The sequence below is a fragment of the Chiroxiphia lanceolata genome, chromosome 21 (genome assembly GCF_009829145.1).
Source record: "Chiroxiphia lanceolata isolate bChiLan1 chromosome 21, bChiLan1.pri, whole genome shotgun sequence".
Taxonomy (NCBI): Eukaryota; Metazoa; Chordata; class Aves; order Passeriformes; family Pipridae; genus Chiroxiphia; species Chiroxiphia lanceolata.
This window is the reverse complement of record NC_045657.1, coordinates 183,733-203,236: the sequence shown is the minus strand read 5'-3', so window position 1 is coordinate 203,236 and position 19,504 is coordinate 183,733. Positions and strand designations below refer to the sequence as shown.

At 40.2% G+C, this 19,504-nt stretch overlaps 1 protein-coding gene across 4 annotated transcripts; it reads left to right on the top strand.

Moving 5' to 3' along the window:
• Positions 1-1,584: 1,584 nt before the first annotated feature.
• On the top strand, positions 1,585-16,233 carry ZBTB34 (zinc finger and BTB domain containing 34). Of its 4 annotated transcripts, XM_032708506.1 has the most exons (4): positions 1,668-1,699; positions 2,117-2,357; positions 8,931-9,045; positions 10,022-16,233. In XM_032708506.1, exons 3-4 carry the CDS (start codon positions 9,005-9,007, stop codon positions 11,541-11,543), a joined length of 1,563 nt encoding a protein of 520 aa, XP_032564397.1. In that variant the 5' UTR covers positions 1,668-1,699; positions 2,117-2,357; positions 8,931-9,004; the 3' UTR covers positions 11,544-16,233. The 4 variants fall into 4 exon arrangements, with proteins under 4 accessions (XP_032564395.1, XP_032564398.1, XP_032564396.1 ...); XM_032708504.1 differs by lacking the exon at positions 2,117-2,357 and having other exon boundaries at positions 1,585-1,699; XM_032708505.1 differs by lacking the exon at positions 2,117-2,357 and having other exon boundaries at positions 1,608-1,699; positions 8,418-9,045.
• Positions 16,234-19,504: the final 3,271 nt, after the last annotated feature.

Genomic DNA, 19,504 nt, shown 5'->3' with positions numbered 1-19,504 from the left:
TGTTTTCTTAAGCTTGACTGAAAGGAATGCATGTCTAGTACTAGTATTTAATATTTCACTTTGCCAAAATAAGTGCTCAAAGAAAAGTACAAATTCAAAAGTTGTTGATATATAACTTTATTAAATATATAAAGAAAAAGTTTATCTGGTAATGTGTCTTCTTGAAATATTGAGAACATGCCAGCCTGGTCTAAGAAAAAACTAAACTAAAACCTGATTTTTATAACACAGTACGTTTGATGAATTTGTAGAATTGGACCCATTTCCTTGTTGCTTTAGGTAATTAGTTTCCATGCTAGTTCAAATTCATCAAACAGGTTTTGTTATAACTGTCTTTTGCAGAATGGTGATCTCTGAAGTTACAATACAGAATGTACATGCTGATAGGGAAATTCCAAAACACACAGAGTAGCAGCAACTGCATGTCTCCAAAACCTCCTGGTACACTTAAGTAAGTACAGATAAAATATAGATTTTTTTTTTTCTTGTCTAAGTATGAAAGAAATTTCATACTGGGAAAAGTATTAAAGACTAAGTCTCCCTTATCTTCCTGTGAGGATTCCTTCTCTCCGTGACTAAATTTATATACTCACACTGAACAATTGATTTTGTCCAGCCTCCATTTGCTCTGCCCTTGTGGAACCATCCCAGCTGCTGCTTGCTACCTAAGCAAAAATGAACTCACTCTCATTGAAAGCATGTTCAGCTAATTCCTGGAGAAGGCAATATTTGTATACCAGGCTCCTTCCTCAGTTTTCAGCAAAATCAAATGGACTATGGTACAAGCAAATTAATTTTCTCTTGCTGTTGGTTACACTTACTGAATGCATGTAAGAACAAGCCCAAAGTTTTCTGCCTGTTCAGAATTTCGAGTTTCTTTTATGTGAGTGAACAAATACAATTTGTGTGTGTGTTCTTTAGCTCTATTATTTGTGCCCTCGTCAGGATGCTCCCCAGGCTGCTGCTTTATCTGATCAGCATTCAATGCCTAATTTCTGAAGACTGTGTTCTGTGTTTTATAGGGAGAGAAAGACATACCTTCAGAAGACAGAATGTGGTGTCCAAAGTTAGACCAGGTGGATATCCCAGCAGGACCTACTGCACCAGTCACTCTGACTTTAATCAAGTAGTACATCAACTGTCTGGTAAAACACTGAGTCGTTGCACTACCTGAACGACAAGTATGTGTAGGATAACAAAAATCCCTGTGCGTGCATGCTGAAGCGATTCGTGTGAGTTCCAGGGACAGTGTAACACAGGTGAACTTCTTAATTCTTTGCTCAATAAAGGTGGCAATTTACAGCTGGGGTGGGGGATGTTCTCCCTCAAAAGTTTCCTCGCTGCCTCTCTAAGGGCCCAGTGGGGTTCTGAGCGCGTGTTGTCCTCTGGAGCTGCCCCGTGGGAGTTCTGGGAGCGGCTCTACCCGTGTTCACGCGGATTCAGCCACAGCTCGAACCCTTCTACCTCCCTGGAGCGCCGCGCCGGGAAGGCGGCTCCGCCCGGCCCCGGGAAGCGCCGCGGGCGGGCTCCCGGACGGCCCCGGGGCTCCGCCCGCTGCCGGGGCGGCACCAGGAAGCGGAACGGCCGCCAGCGGAATCAGTTCCGGGTGCGAGTGGCTGCGGGAGCGGGCGGGAAGCGGCGGTGGGAACGGGCCGGGCCGGCCGGGGACCCGCCATGTGAGAGCCCCCGACAGCCCCAGGTGAGCGGCGGGCGCGGCGCTCCCGGGCGGGACGGAGTCGTGCTCGGGGAGAGGGTCCCGGCACCTGACAGGCCCCGCGGGAGCGGCGGCCGCGGGCCGGGGCTCGGCTCGGCCGCCCGGAGCGGCGGCAGCGGCTCCGCCGGGGCTGCTCTGGCCCGGCCGCGCTTCGCCGGGGGCTGTCGCGTCACCCGAGCCGGTGTCTCCGGTGCAGCTTTGCCGCGGAGAGAGCGGGTCGGGCGCGCGTGTGTCGGGTCTGCTGTTACCTCGGGCGAGGCGTCACATCCCCGGCCCCTCGGGGACGTGTTCATTGCCCGGACATTTGGGACCCTTCAGCCGCTACTGTTCCGTCAGAGGAAGTGGAAATCCTAAGTGAAAACCCAGTCTCTTTAATGCAAAGGTCTTTCCAAATCCCCGCAGATGTGCACGGCATGCAAATTTGGTTTTGGTCTAGAATAAATCATATTTGAGAGTGAATTTGGAACACGCCAGAACAGTCTCAGAAACATTGACATAGGAGAGCCTGGTCGCCAAGGGAAAAACAGGTGGTATAGGATTAACTGCACTGCAGTCAATAAAGAGTCTTCAGCATCTGTGTCAGAATGTGACTGTGCTTCATCACCTGTCTAGGGACAGCCACAAACTGTTCTGTCTGTCCCAAGTAACGGGTTGGAAAAATACCATGAAAATGGCTCTTCACAGCTGCTGTAAATCTACTGCAAAAAATGTTGCTGATATCTAGAGAACATAGTTACTTCATTGCCTAAAAGAAACACTGAAGCCAAAAAGTTATAATTTGCTGAAGAATGACTAAGCCTTAAAAAAAAAAAATAGAAAAGTGGATGGATTAAAATGCACAATGGTGATGAAGTATTACCTTGGTAGTAAATAATATTGTGATAGCAGGAGGTTCAAGAGCCCTCTGCCCCTCCTCTCACTCCCCACTTGTGGAAGTTCTGCCTATATATATATCCTGAGTCTCAAAATATAAGCTGGTGGTTTTTTATAATTATAGTGGCTTCTCAAAGCATACGTCTCAAAGTTGTCAGATATTCAGATGTGACTATTTAGCATTACATAATGGGGATATTATGAAATTTGTGCATAAAAGTTTTTGATCATTTTTACTTGTAAGATCTTGCTGATTTGAAGTGTACGTATCACCGACGTGTCCCTTTGTTTTATTTATCTGACAGAATACTTTCGTCAATATTGGAATCATAGATTTACAGAATAGTTTGAGTTGGAAAGGACCTTTTGATCTTGGCTTGTCTCCAGTTTGCCTCCTAGTGACTTTTTTTTTGCATTCAGAAATAAATACATACTTGTAACTTCTTTTGTAGTAATTTAATTTCTAGAGCCAAAATTTAGAGATTATTTCTACTGAGGTTTCTAATTGTTAAGTGAAACATTTTTTATGCATTGATGGTTGTTTCATTTTTACTCTTTCAATCACTTTCACACAGGCAAGCAGTTGTGAGGAAAACAGTTAGAAACTAAGGGATGAAGGTGGCCCTTGGACTTCAGTTTTACATCTGCTTGCTTTGGATATTTGTTCAAATAGGAGGCTCCCTTTTTTTTTTTTCCCTCCTATAAAAATGCTAAATATGCAATTTCAGCAATTTCCCTGCTGCACCGTGCTAACCACTGAGAATGGGTTTGTAGTGTTACTGGTATTGGAATGTGTCTATGTGTGCATGTGCATATATGTACATACATATAAATAAATCGGTTGTATTTTGATATTAAAATCATCCACTCTTTGAAGTGGTTTTCTGTTCATCGTGTTGTGGACCTTGGTGAGGTAAAAATAAATCCTTTTAAATTTTTGTTAGACAAAAGTCTGAATTAGGAAAGCTGTTCTGAACCGAGTGTCAGGAGTTACTGTGCTGCTCCCTGGAGAGCTGGTGGCGTTGTGTCCTGCAGCACTGAGCTCACCCACCAGGCAGGACCTTTGCTCGTGGCTTCACTGCAGGTGTTCAGTACTTAGGGTAGAGCATGGCCTCTCTGGCTGCACAGGGAGGATGATGACTTTCACTGGAGTGTTCTGATATTTACTGATGCAAGTGTGCAAGAAATAAGCTTTCTAGTAACTGTACTGCAGAACACACTAAACTGGCTTCAGTTTCTGAGGAAACTGGGCATTTCCTGCATGTTTAAGAGGTAAAGTAACAAAGTTTTTAATTGCTTTGTAGTCTTCACTACTCTATCAGATCCTGTATTGTAGTCTAAAATAGAACTGAAGCAAACTGATTTTCAAAGCTGTTTTCTAATGAGTAATATTCCACATGTACTCTTTGTTGTGTGCTTTCCTACAGATAATTTGGGCAAACTGTCTGTTTCTTCTTTGATTCTGATGGGCACTTCAGAAGAAGTGAAGAATTGATGCAAAAAACAGTTCTACATATTTGCATTGTATTTGCTGCTTATATTATTTTAAGTTTATTGTAGTTCAAAATTATCTCAGTTGCTGGGAGACTATGGGGGTTTTTTTCACCTTCTTTTGGTTTTGGTGGGGTTTTTTTGTTTTTTTTTTTTAAGTGGCTGCAGTATTAAAATCTGTTTTCTAGAGGTGGGGAAGCTACCCTCCTTTGGGGTTGGATTTGCAGTGAAGCAGTAGTGCTGTGTGGCACACTGCTTAAAGCCGTGCAAGGGCACTGTACATTGACTTTTAAAAGATAATTAATACTTTACTGCTATGAGAGGTATAAACTGGTAAAAATATTCTATGAACAGTCTCTTCCCTATTTTTAAAAACTATTTAAGGAGTGTCTTAGAGACCCCCTGTAGCCTGTGACATACCTTATGGCAGTTTTTCTTGGATACAGCCAGAATTAATTAGTGTGGCTGCTGTAAATCTGAAGACTGATGCAAATGCAGTCTGAAGGGAGTGAGTGATGATGATCTTTGCCTAAAAACTTCCATGATCACAGCTGATAGGTTACATTCCTAGGTTAAAATTCTCTTGAATGATGATACATACTTGCAGTGATGTCTTGAGTTCTCACACAGATGGTGTAGCAGATACTGACTCCTACAAAATGCAAGGGGGAAGTACACTGCTCTATATAAATATCTATTTATTTTCGTGCTTTTTCTCTGTACTCTGAGCAGTAATGTATGGAGGGAGTATCATGGAATCATTAAGGTTGGAAAAGACCCCCAAGATCATCAAGTCCAACCTGTGACCGATCACCACCTTGTCACCCAGCCCAGAGCACTGAGTGCCATGGCCAGTCATTTCTTGAACACCTCTAGGGATGGTGACTCCACAACCTCCCTGGGCAGCCCCTTCCAATGCCTGACAACCCTTTCCATGAAGAAATTCCTCCTAATGTCCAACCTGAACCTCCCCTGGCACAGCTTGAGGCTGTTTCCTCTTGTCCTGTCACTTCTTGTCTGGGAGAGGCATTCTTGGTGTCATGGAGCACTTTGCTTTGTTTTTGTCTTAATTTTCATTATGACCCTCCTAGCTTTTCTACATATTTCTATTTTCTGCCATGCTACAACAGTAATGGTTTTTAATGTGAGGTTTTTTCCCAAAGATCCCTTGTTGCTGAGCTAACTTAAGAAAATGCAAGGAATCTTTTCTCACACCTTTGTGTGAGTTAAAATAAGTGTAATTTGTATCGTTCACCTGTCTGTGAGAATGGTGAATCATGCTTCAGTGAATGAAGGAAATTAAACAGGTGCAGACTTAGAAGCAGAAACTAATACGATGTTGGCAGACACGCAGCTTCGTGTTGTAGTTATATGATGCTTCTCTGCTGCTACTATATGATGTCAGTAAAATTAAATACCTAATGTGATTTGTCACCATCTATTCTTGGTTTTTTTAAATTAAATAAGAGCTTTCATAGAACATAATTTTTAAAGTTTCTTTCAAAATCTAATGAGAAATGTTAAATGTCTATCCCTCTGGTGTTCACAGGTTACTTCAATGAACACTTTTGTTTGAAGATGTAGGGCAGCAATTCACTACTAGTAAATTCATTCTGTGGCCTACATTTGCTGTATAAAACCCCGATGAATAAAGATAATGCAGATGCAAAGAGAATTTATATGATTCTTTTAAGTGCAACTGGATCATCTACAGAAATACAGAGGAGGCTCAACACAGAGCCCTGCTAGGACTTATTGAACCTGGTGTCCAGTTCTGACCTGTGCTTTCAGCCAGTTTCTTGGATACATAATAGCTGGGAAAACCTTAAACACTTTGATCTACTTTTGCAGAAAGGTTTAAGAGAGGACCTGTCTGTGAATAGGTGTGCAGAGGTGGACTGAAATTCTACAGGACTTTGCCCGAACTTTACACTAACTCAAGGCAGGGGTGAAAGCTCAAGCAAGACAAAATGCATTACTTTTAACAGTGAGAGTATCTAATGTTGCTGTGAGTTGTCTTAATTCTCACTACCCCCCAAATGCTTGAGTTTGTTTATCGCAAATAAAATTGTCATCATTCTGAACTACTGTTCTACATGTTATCCTGAGCCTAAAAAACAGAGGTTCCCTCTGCATGTGCCGAGATATTATGGAAGGTGCTGAACAAGACTTCTGACTGAGCATTAATTTTTTTTTCTTCACCTGTGCTAATTCTGTAAAGAATTATTATGTGTGTAAGTTTCATTATGACTGTCTGGTTAACTGCAGAGATAATTTTTTTCTTTAGAGCACACAGTGGGTACATCCAAAGTTAATTTGTGCTTTACAGTGCCTTTCTGCTTCAGTTTAATGCTACATGCCTCACCCCTGAAGAAAAGAGATTAGGGAGAAGTTTCAGCTTGAAGGAAGCTGTTAAAAAATTGGGGGCGTTCTTATTAGTCTTTTCAAACTGTAGTGATCTTCCAGGACTGTTTCAGAAATGTTTCAGCCATAAATCACATCGGCTTGTAAGAGCTACTGGCCTGCCAGCACTGATGAATGATTGAGCATTATTATGGTACAGTACCTGCTGAACATTATTTTGGTTAACGTTACTAGAATTTTATTATGGAGCTTTTAACTTGATCCTGTATACAAATAAAATAAAACCTTCTTGTGTATGGGAATATAATCTATAGATTACTTTTATTTTCTAGCTAGTGACATTCGGGATCTCTGTGAATAAGATCATTCCTCTTCTGGCCATTATTCACCAGTAAAACATGGCTAGCGGTGCCTGTTTCTCTGATGTGTGTAACACCCAGGTTTTTCCCCAGGTCTTGCTTTCCCTCATTGATGGAAGGAAGGTGGGGTGCCCTGATACTAATCCTGGCAAAACTACTGCAGCCTCAGTGCTGTTCCTGCCTGTTCCTGAATGGGGTGTCTGTCAGCAACCTGATCAGTTCCAGAATCTCCACCTGGAGATATAAGGTTGTGGCTGGAAGCAGAAGTAGGGTTCCCTTCTGTCAAGTGCTGTTGCAGTTCAAAATTCTTGTCATTTGACCCCAGCTTTCTACCCCAGATGTTTTCAAGGTCACAGGAAGCATGTGAAGGAATAAAGTGAGGTGGAAAAGTAGTCACAAGTGCGTGCTGTCGCTTGTTCACTTTGTTTTTTAAAAGCAGGTGGATATAGAACCTTGTCGTCCACTGCTTTTGGGCTCATTCTTGTGTACTGGACCTGTTTGGTTGCTTTCAAAGCAACACTATATGTTCCCTTGATCCCTGTTGCTGGTTTTTACTGCTTTTCTGCTGCCCTGGCAGCCAGACTTACAGACCATTAACTCCGTCATCCTCTGCACTCACTGCCAGCATTCGTGCTGTTTACTCCTAGCATCTTTAGCAAAATAAGCTGCTTTGTTTCCCAAAAGAAAGATTAAACAACTCTGAGAACAAGGAATTACTTAGATATGTATATGCATATGGAGTTAAGGGAATGTTCTAACAGAGTGATAATGTGCAGGTATCACCCTGGTTCCATTTCTCCTTGGTGTCCTTCCCTCCTGGTTCTCACACTTTCTCTGGTATGTGTTTACAGTCCATTTTCAATGTGTGGCTGTGTCCCAGGACTGTGAAGTCGTTTAGAGATGCCAAGATGCCATGATCAAAAGGACATTTTTTTTTTCTCCATGATAAGGCATGAAATGTGCATCTTTTTTCTACTCAGGTGCCTATCCTTAGTTCATTCCTTCTGTCTGGACCAGTGCTAGTGGTGACAATTTGTATTTTAATATTTTCTCTAGGAGTAAGTTGTTCTTGATTTTGCTAAGCAGTAGCCCTTACAGAAGTATGGGACAAGGAAGAAGCCCACTATCTGTATGAGGCAAACTTTCTGTACATCCTAGACAGGAATGACAAATTATTGCTGCTGGGGACTGGTCTTTTAGTTTGTACACAGTCCTCAACCCAGGTGATTTGTCAATTCATGTCACTTCAGGTCAGCAAAAGTTCTTCCTCCACTTAGCATGGAGAATCATGAATGATTAATCAGGAGTGGCTGGTGTTGCATCTGTGTGTAGCTAATAAGCCCCACAAATTGAAGGTGGTGAGCTCTGTTGGGTTTGTAAGAAGCCTGCTGCCCTGTCAGACACAAGTGAAGGTGACAAACACGCATCCAGCTGCTGGGACTCCTGTCTTCCCTATGGGTCTGGGATAGTGGTTCTCTGCACAGCATGCAGGGATGCTCAGAATAACAAGGTTAATCTTGCCATGTAACTGCCTCACTGTTGGACTGGGGTTGGTTGTGTGTTGTACTGTTTGATTTCTGACTTAAATCAGCTTGCAACTCTGAATCGTTTTATAGCTCTGTGTGCTGAATAAAAGAACTGTCCTGCCCAAGCCATCTCTGAATGGATCACTGTGATCACATCACTTCTGGTAAACATCTTGCAGTCCTTATTTCCCACCTCAGATATAACAGGTGGGAAAAATGTCTTTCCCTCTTCTTTTACATCACAACTGTAAAAGCTCAAGTGAAGGCTGGCTTACCCATTTTCATCAATGACACTGATAACTTAGAGAACATGTTTAGTGATTCCGATAACTTGATTTTGAATGCTCTGTGAGAGTTTTTTCCAGTTTTCTAAATAGGTATTCATTACCTGGAGATAGTGTCCAGTCAGGAAGCTGGCTCTCTTGTGTTTGCTGAAAAGAAGTTCCATTTGTGAAAATTACGAATGTTAGTTTTAAGTGAAAGTCAGCTGACAGAGCTCCACTTCTTCCTTTCAGGTTTATCGTATTTCTACCTGTTGATTTTGTTTTTAGAATACCTGAATTTTCATAATTTGATTTAAATTGTTCATATGTCCCATTACAGCATGTAGCATAATAGAAAAAAAAATCCACTAGTATATTGTGATACATTGGACATGCTTCCTGCATCTGAAGTCAATGGATGATGTTGAGATCTCTTTGTTCAATTGGAAAAGCAGGTATGGTGGCAATATTGTGTGTTTATACTTCTGCATTAATAAGAACAAGAATAGCAATAAAAGTCTGAAGATTCTTGGGCACTTGATTAGTGTCTTGGAAATGTAAGAGGTGCTGTGGATAGACACTCTCAGGGTGACAAGTGTGTGTGCTTTCTACAATAGTACTCTGTGAAAAGTGCTTTTCTTTAGCTCTTGTTTGGAATTCTGTACGTTTCTTTAAAGCCTCTTGGAATGTCCTTTCCTGGTGGTTGAGTACCCATGGCTTTTAATTTAGGTTAGAATTTAAATGTCAAATCATTCTAGGTAGGAAATCACTGTTACATGAGATGAGCTTCAAAGCTCACATTGTGGTTTATTAAAAAAAATAATTAAATCACAAAAGAAAATTTTTTTTAAAATTGAAAGTCCATGGGTGGCTCAAACACTTTTCTTTCAAGTGCACACACACACACACACACACACACACACATGCCTGTGGCGTTTCTTTGGCAGGTTTTTCAAACTTCATGAAGTACCTTCCAACAATAATTCTTGGGCAATTTAACAATGTAGTTCCTTGCAAGTATCACTGTAGTGTCTGGCTTGTACACCTACTCAGGGTTCTAAAGTGTTAACCTTGCTTAATGGCTATAAAACTGGTATTCTTTTGGAAGGGTGGAGGTATCATTCTACAGCTCTTGCCAGGGAGTGGAATTATAAAGTTTCTTTGAGGACACAGACTGTCCCAGGGAGCCTGTCATGTATTCTGTGCAATTCCATTGTGTCACAGAGGAATAATTCACATTATAGAAATGCAAGAAATGCATGGATTAAGACTCTACTTTCTTTATTATATCAAGTATCTATGCTTACTGTTTTGTTGTATTGCACCTTTAACAGATCGGTGAGGTGATGTAACTTAAACATTTGCAAGCATTTTTTAAATGGAAGACTCCATATTCATTCTCAGTTGTAAATCTTTGTATTTTTCTTTCAGATTACTCTTTACATCAGTAGAAATGGACAGCAGCAGTTTCATTCAGTTTGATGTGCCAGAGTACAGCAACACTGTTCTGAGCCAGCTAAACGAACTCCGCTTGCAAGGGAAGCTCTGTGACATAATTGTGCACATCCAGGGGCAACCGTTCCGCGCCCACAAGGCTGTGTTAGCTGCCAGCTCTCCATATTTCCGTGACCATTCAGCATTGAGCACCATGAGTGGCTTATCCATATCAGTAATTAAAAATCCCAATGTTTTTGAACAGTTGCTTTCTTTCTGTTACACTGGAAGGATGTCTTTGCAGCTGAAGGACGTTGTCAGCTTTCTGACTGCAGCCAGCTTCCTGCAGATGCAGTGCGTCATTGACAAGTGCACGCAGATCCTGGAGAGTATCCATTCAAAGATCACTGTTGGCGATGTTGATTCTGTCACTGTTGGTGCTGAAGAGAATTCAGAGAATCGCAATGGCGTTAAAGACAGCAGCTACTTTGCCAACCCTATTGAGATCTCTCCTCCCTATTGCTCTCAGGTGCGACAGCCAACAGCAGGCAGCGATCTGAGGATGGAAACTACTCCGGGCAAAACTCTGCGGAGTCGTCTGCAAGAAGAAGGGCATTCAGACCGAGGGAGCAGTGGGAGTATCTCTGAATATGAGATTCAGATTGAAGGTGATCATGAGCAAGGAGACCTGATAGTAAGGGAAAGTCAGATTGCAGAGGTGAAAGTTAAAATGGAGAAGTCTGACAGGCCAAGCTGCTCCGACAGCTCTTCCCTCGGGGATGATGGATATCACACTGAAATGGTGGACGGAGAGCAGGTGGTGGCAGTAAATGTTGGTTCCTATGGGTCTGTCTTACAACATGTTTATTCATTTACCCATGCCTCATCCCAGGCTACAGGTGTGTCAGAAACCTTTGGGAGCCTGAGCAATACAAGTCCTTCAAGGTCAATGCTGAGCTGTTTCAGAGGGGGTCGTGCACGCCAGAAACGAGTACCTACAGGTCACTTGCACAGTGATGTCCAGGGCTTGGTGCAAGGTGCTGACAGTGAATCCATGGTGAGTAATCCAGGATATGAAAATAGTCCACAGGAAAGAAATGCAAGAGGTCACTGGTATCCATACAATGAAAGGCTAATTTGTATTTACTGTGGGAAGTCTTTCAACCAGAAAGGGAGCCTTGATCGACACATGCGATTGCACATGGGAATAACTCCTTTTGTGTGCAAGTTTTGTGGAAAGAAATACACCCGTAAGGACCAACTTGAGTATCATATTCGTGGTCACACAGATGACAAACCCTTTCGCTGTGAGATCTGTGGCAAATGCTTTCCTTTCCAGGGTACACTAAACCAGCACTTGCGAAAAAATCACCCTGGGGTAACAGAAGTGAGAAACAGGGTCGAGTCTCCAGACAGAACAGAAGCATTTGTGGAACAGAAAGTAGATAATGATGCTTCAGCTTCTGAAGCCATGGATTCTAGTATGGAAATTCATGCAATGTCTAACACATCTGATTAAAATACTACATTTTAAGTGCAACACAAGACAAGCACACTACTAGTGTATTTTTAAAGTATTTTATTCTTTTAGTAATCTTCAGTACAAGTGTAACAGCCTTTTAATTTTCCTGACCTTCTGGAAATCAGTTAGAAATGGTTTCTGGAGAGGACTACACAAGTATTCTTTGTTTTTGAAGGAGGCTGAGTTGTTTGGGGTTTGTTTTTTACTTTTGGAGATGCTCAGAACATAAAGACTGTGCTGGGGAAAAGATAGGAAGAGTCTGCTGAAGTGTCCCTATTGATTGATCTGGCGAGACACAAACTCCAGCGGAGAAAGATATTAGAATAAGATTGGCAGCTCTGCTGGATGCTCCAAGAAGCTGTAAGTTCCCTTATTTTCTGAAATCCTCTTGCTGGTAATGAGTTACACAGCAGTGGGGAGAGAGAATATCATAGCTTTGATTCTTCTTGTGTCACAATGAAATCTGTTCTTACTAACTGGTTTTGGTAGTGAGTCTGTTTATATATATAAATTTGCTTTATATATATAAAATGTTTTCACTTTTCCTATTCTGGTTGAGGTGAATGTAAAAGTATGTCAAGGCTGATACCATATACCAGTCTTTCAACTGCTAGGACTCCTCTCTGCTTAGGGTTTAGGACTTTGGACTTTGGGAGGATGGTTTTGGTTTTAAATGAATGTTGTTTGGTTTTCATTTTATTAAACTATTACTTTGTGTGCAAAAGTGAGCAAAGTGAATTACCTTGTTTTAATAGCTTTGCTTTATAACATATGTAAACCAAATGCCATAAATCTATTAAATTATGGTTAAACTGTTGAGGGGTTTTGTTAGTTGTCTAGAATGCAAGCTGGACAACCTGTGGTGCTGACCTTTTTATATATATAGAGATAGATATATCTATATATATATATATATATATAAAAAAAAATATTAGCAAACTTAAAAGTAGCATTGTGGTTTTAAATGTGTTTTGGCTGGCCTCAGAATCTACCTTCATTTCGTACTGTAGAACCATACCAGGTAATTAAATTTAACTTCATCACTCTTCCTGGTTGGTTAAAACCAGAGAGAGATGTAGTTTCAACCACAGTATTTCCAAGCAGTATTTTAATAGGTCTCTTCACAGAGAACCGTTTTCAGGTGCACGTTGACTTCCTACTTAAAGCTCCAAGTGATATGCCAGCACTTGGAATTTGTACTTTTTTTTGTATAAAAAAACAAATACTCTATGGGAATATTGAGCAATATGTCTGTTATTTCATGTGTGAGTATTACAGAGTTGCTATGGCTTCTCTCCTATTTTCAGTGGTTGTTTTCTGCATAAAGGAGCTACCAACAACTTTAAAAATACTCTAAATCTTTTTGTTTCACCAAATATATGTTTTTAAAATGGTGCTAACTTCATCATTTAGGTCAGTATAATATATAAAATGTGAAACATAATAGTAACAGTTAAGCAAAAAAAAAAAAAAATTCCCTAACAATAAACAAACAAAAGCCCCCACCCTACACAAACCACCCCCTAAAAAAACCCCAAAGCCAATAATAAACAAACAACAACAACAAACCCAAAAAAACATACCACAAAAAAATCAATAGCTTAAGAGACCTCAAAAGCATGGACTGGCAAACACTACTGTGTAACATTCTACCTGAATTCTACCTGATGAACAGAATTAATCGTTAAATTAATCACATAATTCTTTAAAATACAGGTTTTGTATTATTGGGTCTTATGTTTGTTTAGCTGATATTGAAAATACGTCTGTGAACATGCTGTTTAACTCCTGAAATTTAGAAAATAAAAGCTTTTCTAAATTACAGGAAAGCAAAAAGGTAGGTTTGCTATGTTGTACAGCTTTTTGGCCCCTGTGAAGTTGGGGCATATTTGTGCAGTAGCTTTATTAAATACACTAGTTCTTAATATTGTGACAGTCTGCAATAAGAATTAATTTCATAAAACATGGATTTACAGTATAACCCCCACCTGCTCCTTTGGAGCAGTTTCGGTTAAATTGGGTACATCATTTGCCTCTTTGTCCCAAAACTGCCTAAATAAAGAGGCAGAGGGTGGGGAGATGTTTCTCTCCTTGAAGCAACAACAGAACTTTTGTTTCCAGTAAGGGAAGGGATAGTCTGTGTCTAGGGCAGGTAGTCTGTATGTTTACCCACCTAAAAACATGTTGCTGTTTCTGATATAGTTTTTTCCCTAAGTGTATGTTTTAAGCAATTAAATGCAAAAAAAAAAAAAAAAAAAAAAAAGTAAGTTTTGATAAATTAAGTTTGAGACATGCAAAATCCAAGAAATGTACAGTTATTCCTAACCCTTTATCTTGAACCTGTGCTGTGGTGCCTTTGGTGTGACTTTTTCCCTGGAAGAATGAGTTGAGAATAGCAGGATATGGGTACAAATTTTATATTTCTTGAATTTCTCTGTGTCACAATCTTAACATTATTTAAATCTAGTTCTTTGTATTTGTAAATGTATTAAAATGGTTTGAGTTTACCAAAGAGTGACTTATCCAAAATTGTCTCAGACGAAAGCAAACAAAAAACCATCACGTTGATTGTACAGGTTCAGGTTCAAACCATTGTAAGGGGACTGTTAAGGGGCAGGAAATGAGTCGTTTCTGTACAAGCCCATGATCCAGCAACATGCAGGTCCTGCTTGCCCTGCCTGTGCCCGTTCCCTCCCCGGGGGCAGCGTTCCTGATTCCCAAGCCATAGCCCAGCTCTGCCCGGCCCCCCGGGCTCTGCTGAACACCAACAGCACCCCTGGCAGCAGCAATTCCATTGTGCCTTGTCACTCAACGGGGTGCCAGGATCAACACTGTCACAGACACCAGGCGTGACCTGATGAATTCATGTCACCAGCCCAGCGAGCTGGGATACTTTAGCAACCGTGGAAACACTGTACAGTGTCTCGTGTCTGTCCAGTTCTCAGCACAGAGCTGTTACACATTTCATTTACAATAAATGCAGAAGTCAATAAAATATGTGAAGAAATATTTGACAGCAAAATAAATGGTGAAATTATATAGGCTGGTTCATAATTGAGTCTCTTCTTAATCTACCTTTTTAATTCTAGACAAATGTGAAAGCAGTGACAGTGTCCTTTCTTCTAGATGCTTAACCTATTTTGACAAACTGTGAAAATAAAGGATTTTATACCTTTGCTAATGTCTGTGGTTTTAAACTGTTATTTTAATTTTCTTTCTTATTATCTTCCATATTATTTCTTTTAAGCTTGTAAATACATTTAGAAAATAGCTTTGTAAATACTTACAGTATATGAAAAGTTCATTTTGGTCACTAAGGCCTCAAGATTGGCTCTGCTTTCTTGGTGTGAAATCTTTCCGTAGCATAAAGGATACTGTCAGTTCACTGTCAGCAGGGTAGACTGTAGGCCTAAATTGAGAGTTTTAATGCAGTCTTCCCCAGCATAAATTCGTGGTTTATGCTGAAGCTTTTGGTTTACTTTTAGACAAAGCAATGAGGCCTCTTAATATGTTTAGGTTGAATTATGGGAAGAACAATAGGAATAAAATCAAGGGCTGGGAAAATATTGAATGAGCTTTACCTTTAAATATATATATTATTTAAATTTTTGTATTAGTTTACTGTGATTCTTTTATTGTCATTTTTCTAAACAGGTTTCACATGAAACCATTGAAAGGGACTCAAATATGCAACACCTAATCTATTTTCCAAGGGAATTTTACCCTTGAATGGTGCTTTTTGACTGGTCAGGGTTATTTATTAAATTTTATATTTGAAAGTATTTGGGGAATTATGTAAATTCTTTATATGAATCTCTTTATTTCATGAATTGTAAATTTCATAATACTCAGTGATTGAATTGGAAGTTTAGTAAAGTCATTCAAAATGTTCAAAGTTTATAATCTCTGTGCATTTTACATGTATTTTAACAAGTGCCAGAATAGTTGTATTTAATATTGTAGATTTAATAGTACTTGCACATCCCTGTGACAGCATTAACTTAAGTTACGCAAGTTTACATTAAAAAAAAAAAAAAGCTAAACAAACAAGTAAGCCTGGGACATGTGTTCCTGTATTTCTTCAGGGGATGTGAAGCCACGTATCTCTGACTGAGCAGGTTTGCCTCTCACTCCTGTAGCTCACTCCTGCCATGGCAGATCCAGAACTGCTGACTCTCATTCCCACAGGGATTCAGCCTTTGGACTCGGACTGCGAGCCTCTGGTTATAGGTCTGGGTAGAGGTAGAGCTCTTGCACGATTTTAACAGTATTTGTTTCTGACTGAAAAATTGTATTTTTAAAAAACTTTTATTTGTATGGTTGTTTTTGATGATAAATAATTGAACAGTTTGAATGACTTGACTTGGTGTCATTATCTTGCAATATAAACCGGGAACCTCACACCTCGCACTTCATTGCCACGTGAAGTAAATGAAGCTAGCTAAGCTGATGCTGTAACATCTAGTAACTTTGCCATTAAGAATTATTTTATAGCATGAACTTTAAAATATTTATTCAAATGATATTTTACTCTTGTATTCACTTTGGTTTTAGATTTGTGACATGAATATTTCCGTGCTGCTTTATTTTGTTCTGATGAATTTGTTTCTTGCTTGTAAATTGCTTTTTTTATGGTATAAAGTCAATCGGAATTGCTGTTTGTAAATTAAAATGCTTCTAGAGCAAATCTGTGGTGTCAGTGTCTACATTTGGTTACTTAATCACTAAGGGGCTTGCATTTTAGATGCTATTCCTGAGGTGTGATTAAAAAGTTGCATTTTAATACTCATGTACCAACTAGGAGTCAAAAATTGTTAGAGACAAACTACTCGTGAAGTTTCTCTTTTTTTGCCAGCATTAATTGTTTAGTTCTGAATGGATGATGTTTGAGTTTTGTACTTTTATGAAGACTCATACTTCTACATCCACCATCAAACTGAGCTTATTTTCTTATTACATAAGAACTATGTGTATAATAACTGTGAGTGGGCACAAGAGATCTCCCTTTCTCCCAAACAGCTGAAGTTCTGGCATCAGAAAAAAGGGTGAAGTAGTATCAGGGAAGATCTTCTCTATGATGGGATGCAACAGAAAGCTTACGGGGGCAGAGCTCTGAAAAAATGTCCATCTGTACTGTGCTGAAACTATAAATGAGCCCCTTGTTCAAGACACACGCTCCGATGTGACTTCCTCAGAAGGCCTGTACTGTGTAAAACAAACAACAACAGATGGAGGCAGGAGAGGAAAAGATAAAAGGGTTTTGAAAAGAGTACCCATAGTGAACTCTTTCCTGTCATTAAAACAAAGGAGGGTTCTGAAGGAGGATGCTTTGAGGCAATTTTGTGAGGTTCATCAGTATGAGGCAGTATCACAGAAAGTACAGAGGTGCTTGTTTGAAAACACAGTAAGTAGACAAAGGAGAAGATGTGGAAATAAGGGAAATTATGGTGGTGGGTATCAGATTATTTTAAGATTTTAAAAATGTCTCCAACTAATAGAATAATTCTGATATCCTTTGCCCTTAACACTTAGAAATTATTCCATTTTTCTTTTAACTCCCTTTCTTTCTAACTAACCTTATGATGCATTTTTGTTGCATGGGATTTCAACTTTATCTGGTTCTGTCTAGGGATACACCATTGACCTTGGGTAGTTTGTATTTGTTTAAAGTTGCAATCCATGGCAATAATTACAGTGTCATAGTACAGTATGTGGGGTTAAACTTCAACTTATCTGCTTGTTTAGAGTTGCTCCTTAATAATGTAGAAAGGTTATTTCAGCAGAGATATCCAATAAAGGAACTTTATTGCATAAACTAAAGTAATTCTCGTGAGACCCCCCACCTGGAGCACTGCATCCAGGCCACAGAGATGGTCAGGGGGCTGGAGCCCCTCTGCTCTGGATAGGGGCTGGGATAGCTGGGGGTGTTCAGCCTGGAGTAGAGAAGGCTCTTGGGAGACCCTAGAACTCCTTCCAGTACCTACAGGAGCTCAAAAAGAGCTGGAGAGGAACTTTGGACAAGGCCCTGGAGGGACAGGACAAGGGAGAATGCCTTCCCACTCCCAGAGGGCAGGGCTAGATGGGGATATTGGGAAGAAATTCTTCCCTCTGAGGCTGGGGAGGGCCTGGCACAGATTGCCTGGAGAAGCTGTGGCTGCCCCATCCCTGGAAGTGTTCAAGACCAGTTTGGACGTGACTTGGGGCAACCTGAGATAGTAGGAGTCCCTGCCCATGGCAGGGGGTGGAAAGAGGTGAATTTTTAAGTCCCTTCCAACCAAATCATTCTAATTTTATGAACGCTCTGAAATACCTCAACTTCTCTCATCTTTGCTGGCACATGTGAATTCAGCATCAAGGGAAAAACTGACTCAGAGATTGGACACTTGTTTAAAAAATGCTATAAAATACCATTCTCAGCAAAGCAGGAGATAGAAGAGAAAGATTTCGTGCAGAAGTTTTGTTAAGAAGGCTAAGGAAAAAAAGTTTGTTTAGGTTAAAAAAACCCCAGTTCTGTTTACCTGATTGTTGTGTACATGCAGCCGTATTGTTTAACTTTTCATAATGCAGACTTCTTGAAAACAGCTTGAAGGGCAGCTGGAATAGCCAGTGAACATGACATACTGAATTTATTCTCTTTCTGCAATAACCATGCAGGAAAAATGAAGCCTGATCCCATGGATGCTACATTTCATGAATAACATGAAATAGCATACTACAATTGTATTGTGCATTAGTTTAGGAAAAATTTAAATTGAATGTTAAATCAAAAGTCAGTTGAACTATAGACAGAAACTTTTCATTAAAATTTTGGGAAATTATATGGCTAATGACGTTGTCTAAAGTAACGTTACTTGTCCATGTGGTTTTTTCCACCAGAGGGTGCTGGCCAATTTTTTAATATAAGTCACTTAAGGTGCTGTACATTACTGAAACCTAAAACAGGAACAAAAAAAACAAAAAAAACAAACAAAAAACCCCAAACAAACAAACAAAAAAGGCTTCCAGTCTTTATTTTGACAACTTCAAGAGGAGCAGGTGCTGAGCAATTCCGTTCTCAGCAAAGCAGGGTTTACACCCAGGATTTCAGAGATTGTTCTGCTGTGCTGCACGAGACCTGTCTGGGCAGAGGGCATCGTCATTTTACAGTGCTTTAAGCATCAGTTTGGAAATTCTGACTTGGAATCTCATAATCATTCAGATAAGAAGTACCTAGTGTTCAGACTGTTTTTTCCTGAGTTCTTGTAGAAATATGACTAACTAATGTATATTTTTTAAAGAGGGCTGTAGTCCATGAACTGCTGTTTTAATCTCCTGGCACAGTGATATAGAGAGGAAAACACTTTGCCAGAGAATACCTTACTCTTGCTTTAGTGGGAGCTGATGCAGGAAGTTTTAGAGGAAAGTGTGTGTAGTGTGAAAGTAGTGGCGGTACTAGTAGGACAAACTCAAATAAGAATAGTCTATTAAATGATTGGTGATTCACATGACATCAATTTTAATTCTTCAGCCTCTCTGAGGGGGAGGGAAATGTAGGGAAAATACCTTCCCCTATAATGCTTTTGGCTTTGATGTGGTTATTGGAGTTGTATCAGTACTCACAAGCAAATCTCAAATCTATGTTAATTTTTATAGTTTATTCTCAAATTGAATCTTTCTGCTTTGAAAAGCAAGCTCATACAAGTTTAATTGGGATGTCTGAAGATGTTTAAAGTGCTCTGGCTTTGACAGCAATTGAAAACCTTTAGCAAGCAGGAGACTGGAAAGATGCCTTCTCAATGTAGTCTGGGCATCGTGCAGTATTTCGGAGCTTCCTTCAGGTACCCTCACTTGGCTTTTGTTCTCTAACGTGCAAAACTGGAGCCCGATGTGAGGGGCTGGATTCAGCCCTGCACGTAGTACCAGTGCACAGAGCCAAGAGTACACTGTACCCTGAGCGGGGCTTTTAGAGAAGCTGTCAG

Coding starts and splice junctions, on each gene's coding strand:
- ZBTB34 (XM_032708504.1), top strand. CDS start 9,005: ATGGATGATGTTGAGATCTCTTTGTTCAATTGGAAAAGCAG. Junction 9,046..10,021: donor TTGTTCAATTGGAAAAGCAG/GTATGGTGGCAA, acceptor TTTTTCTTTCAG/ATTACTCTTTACATCAGTAG.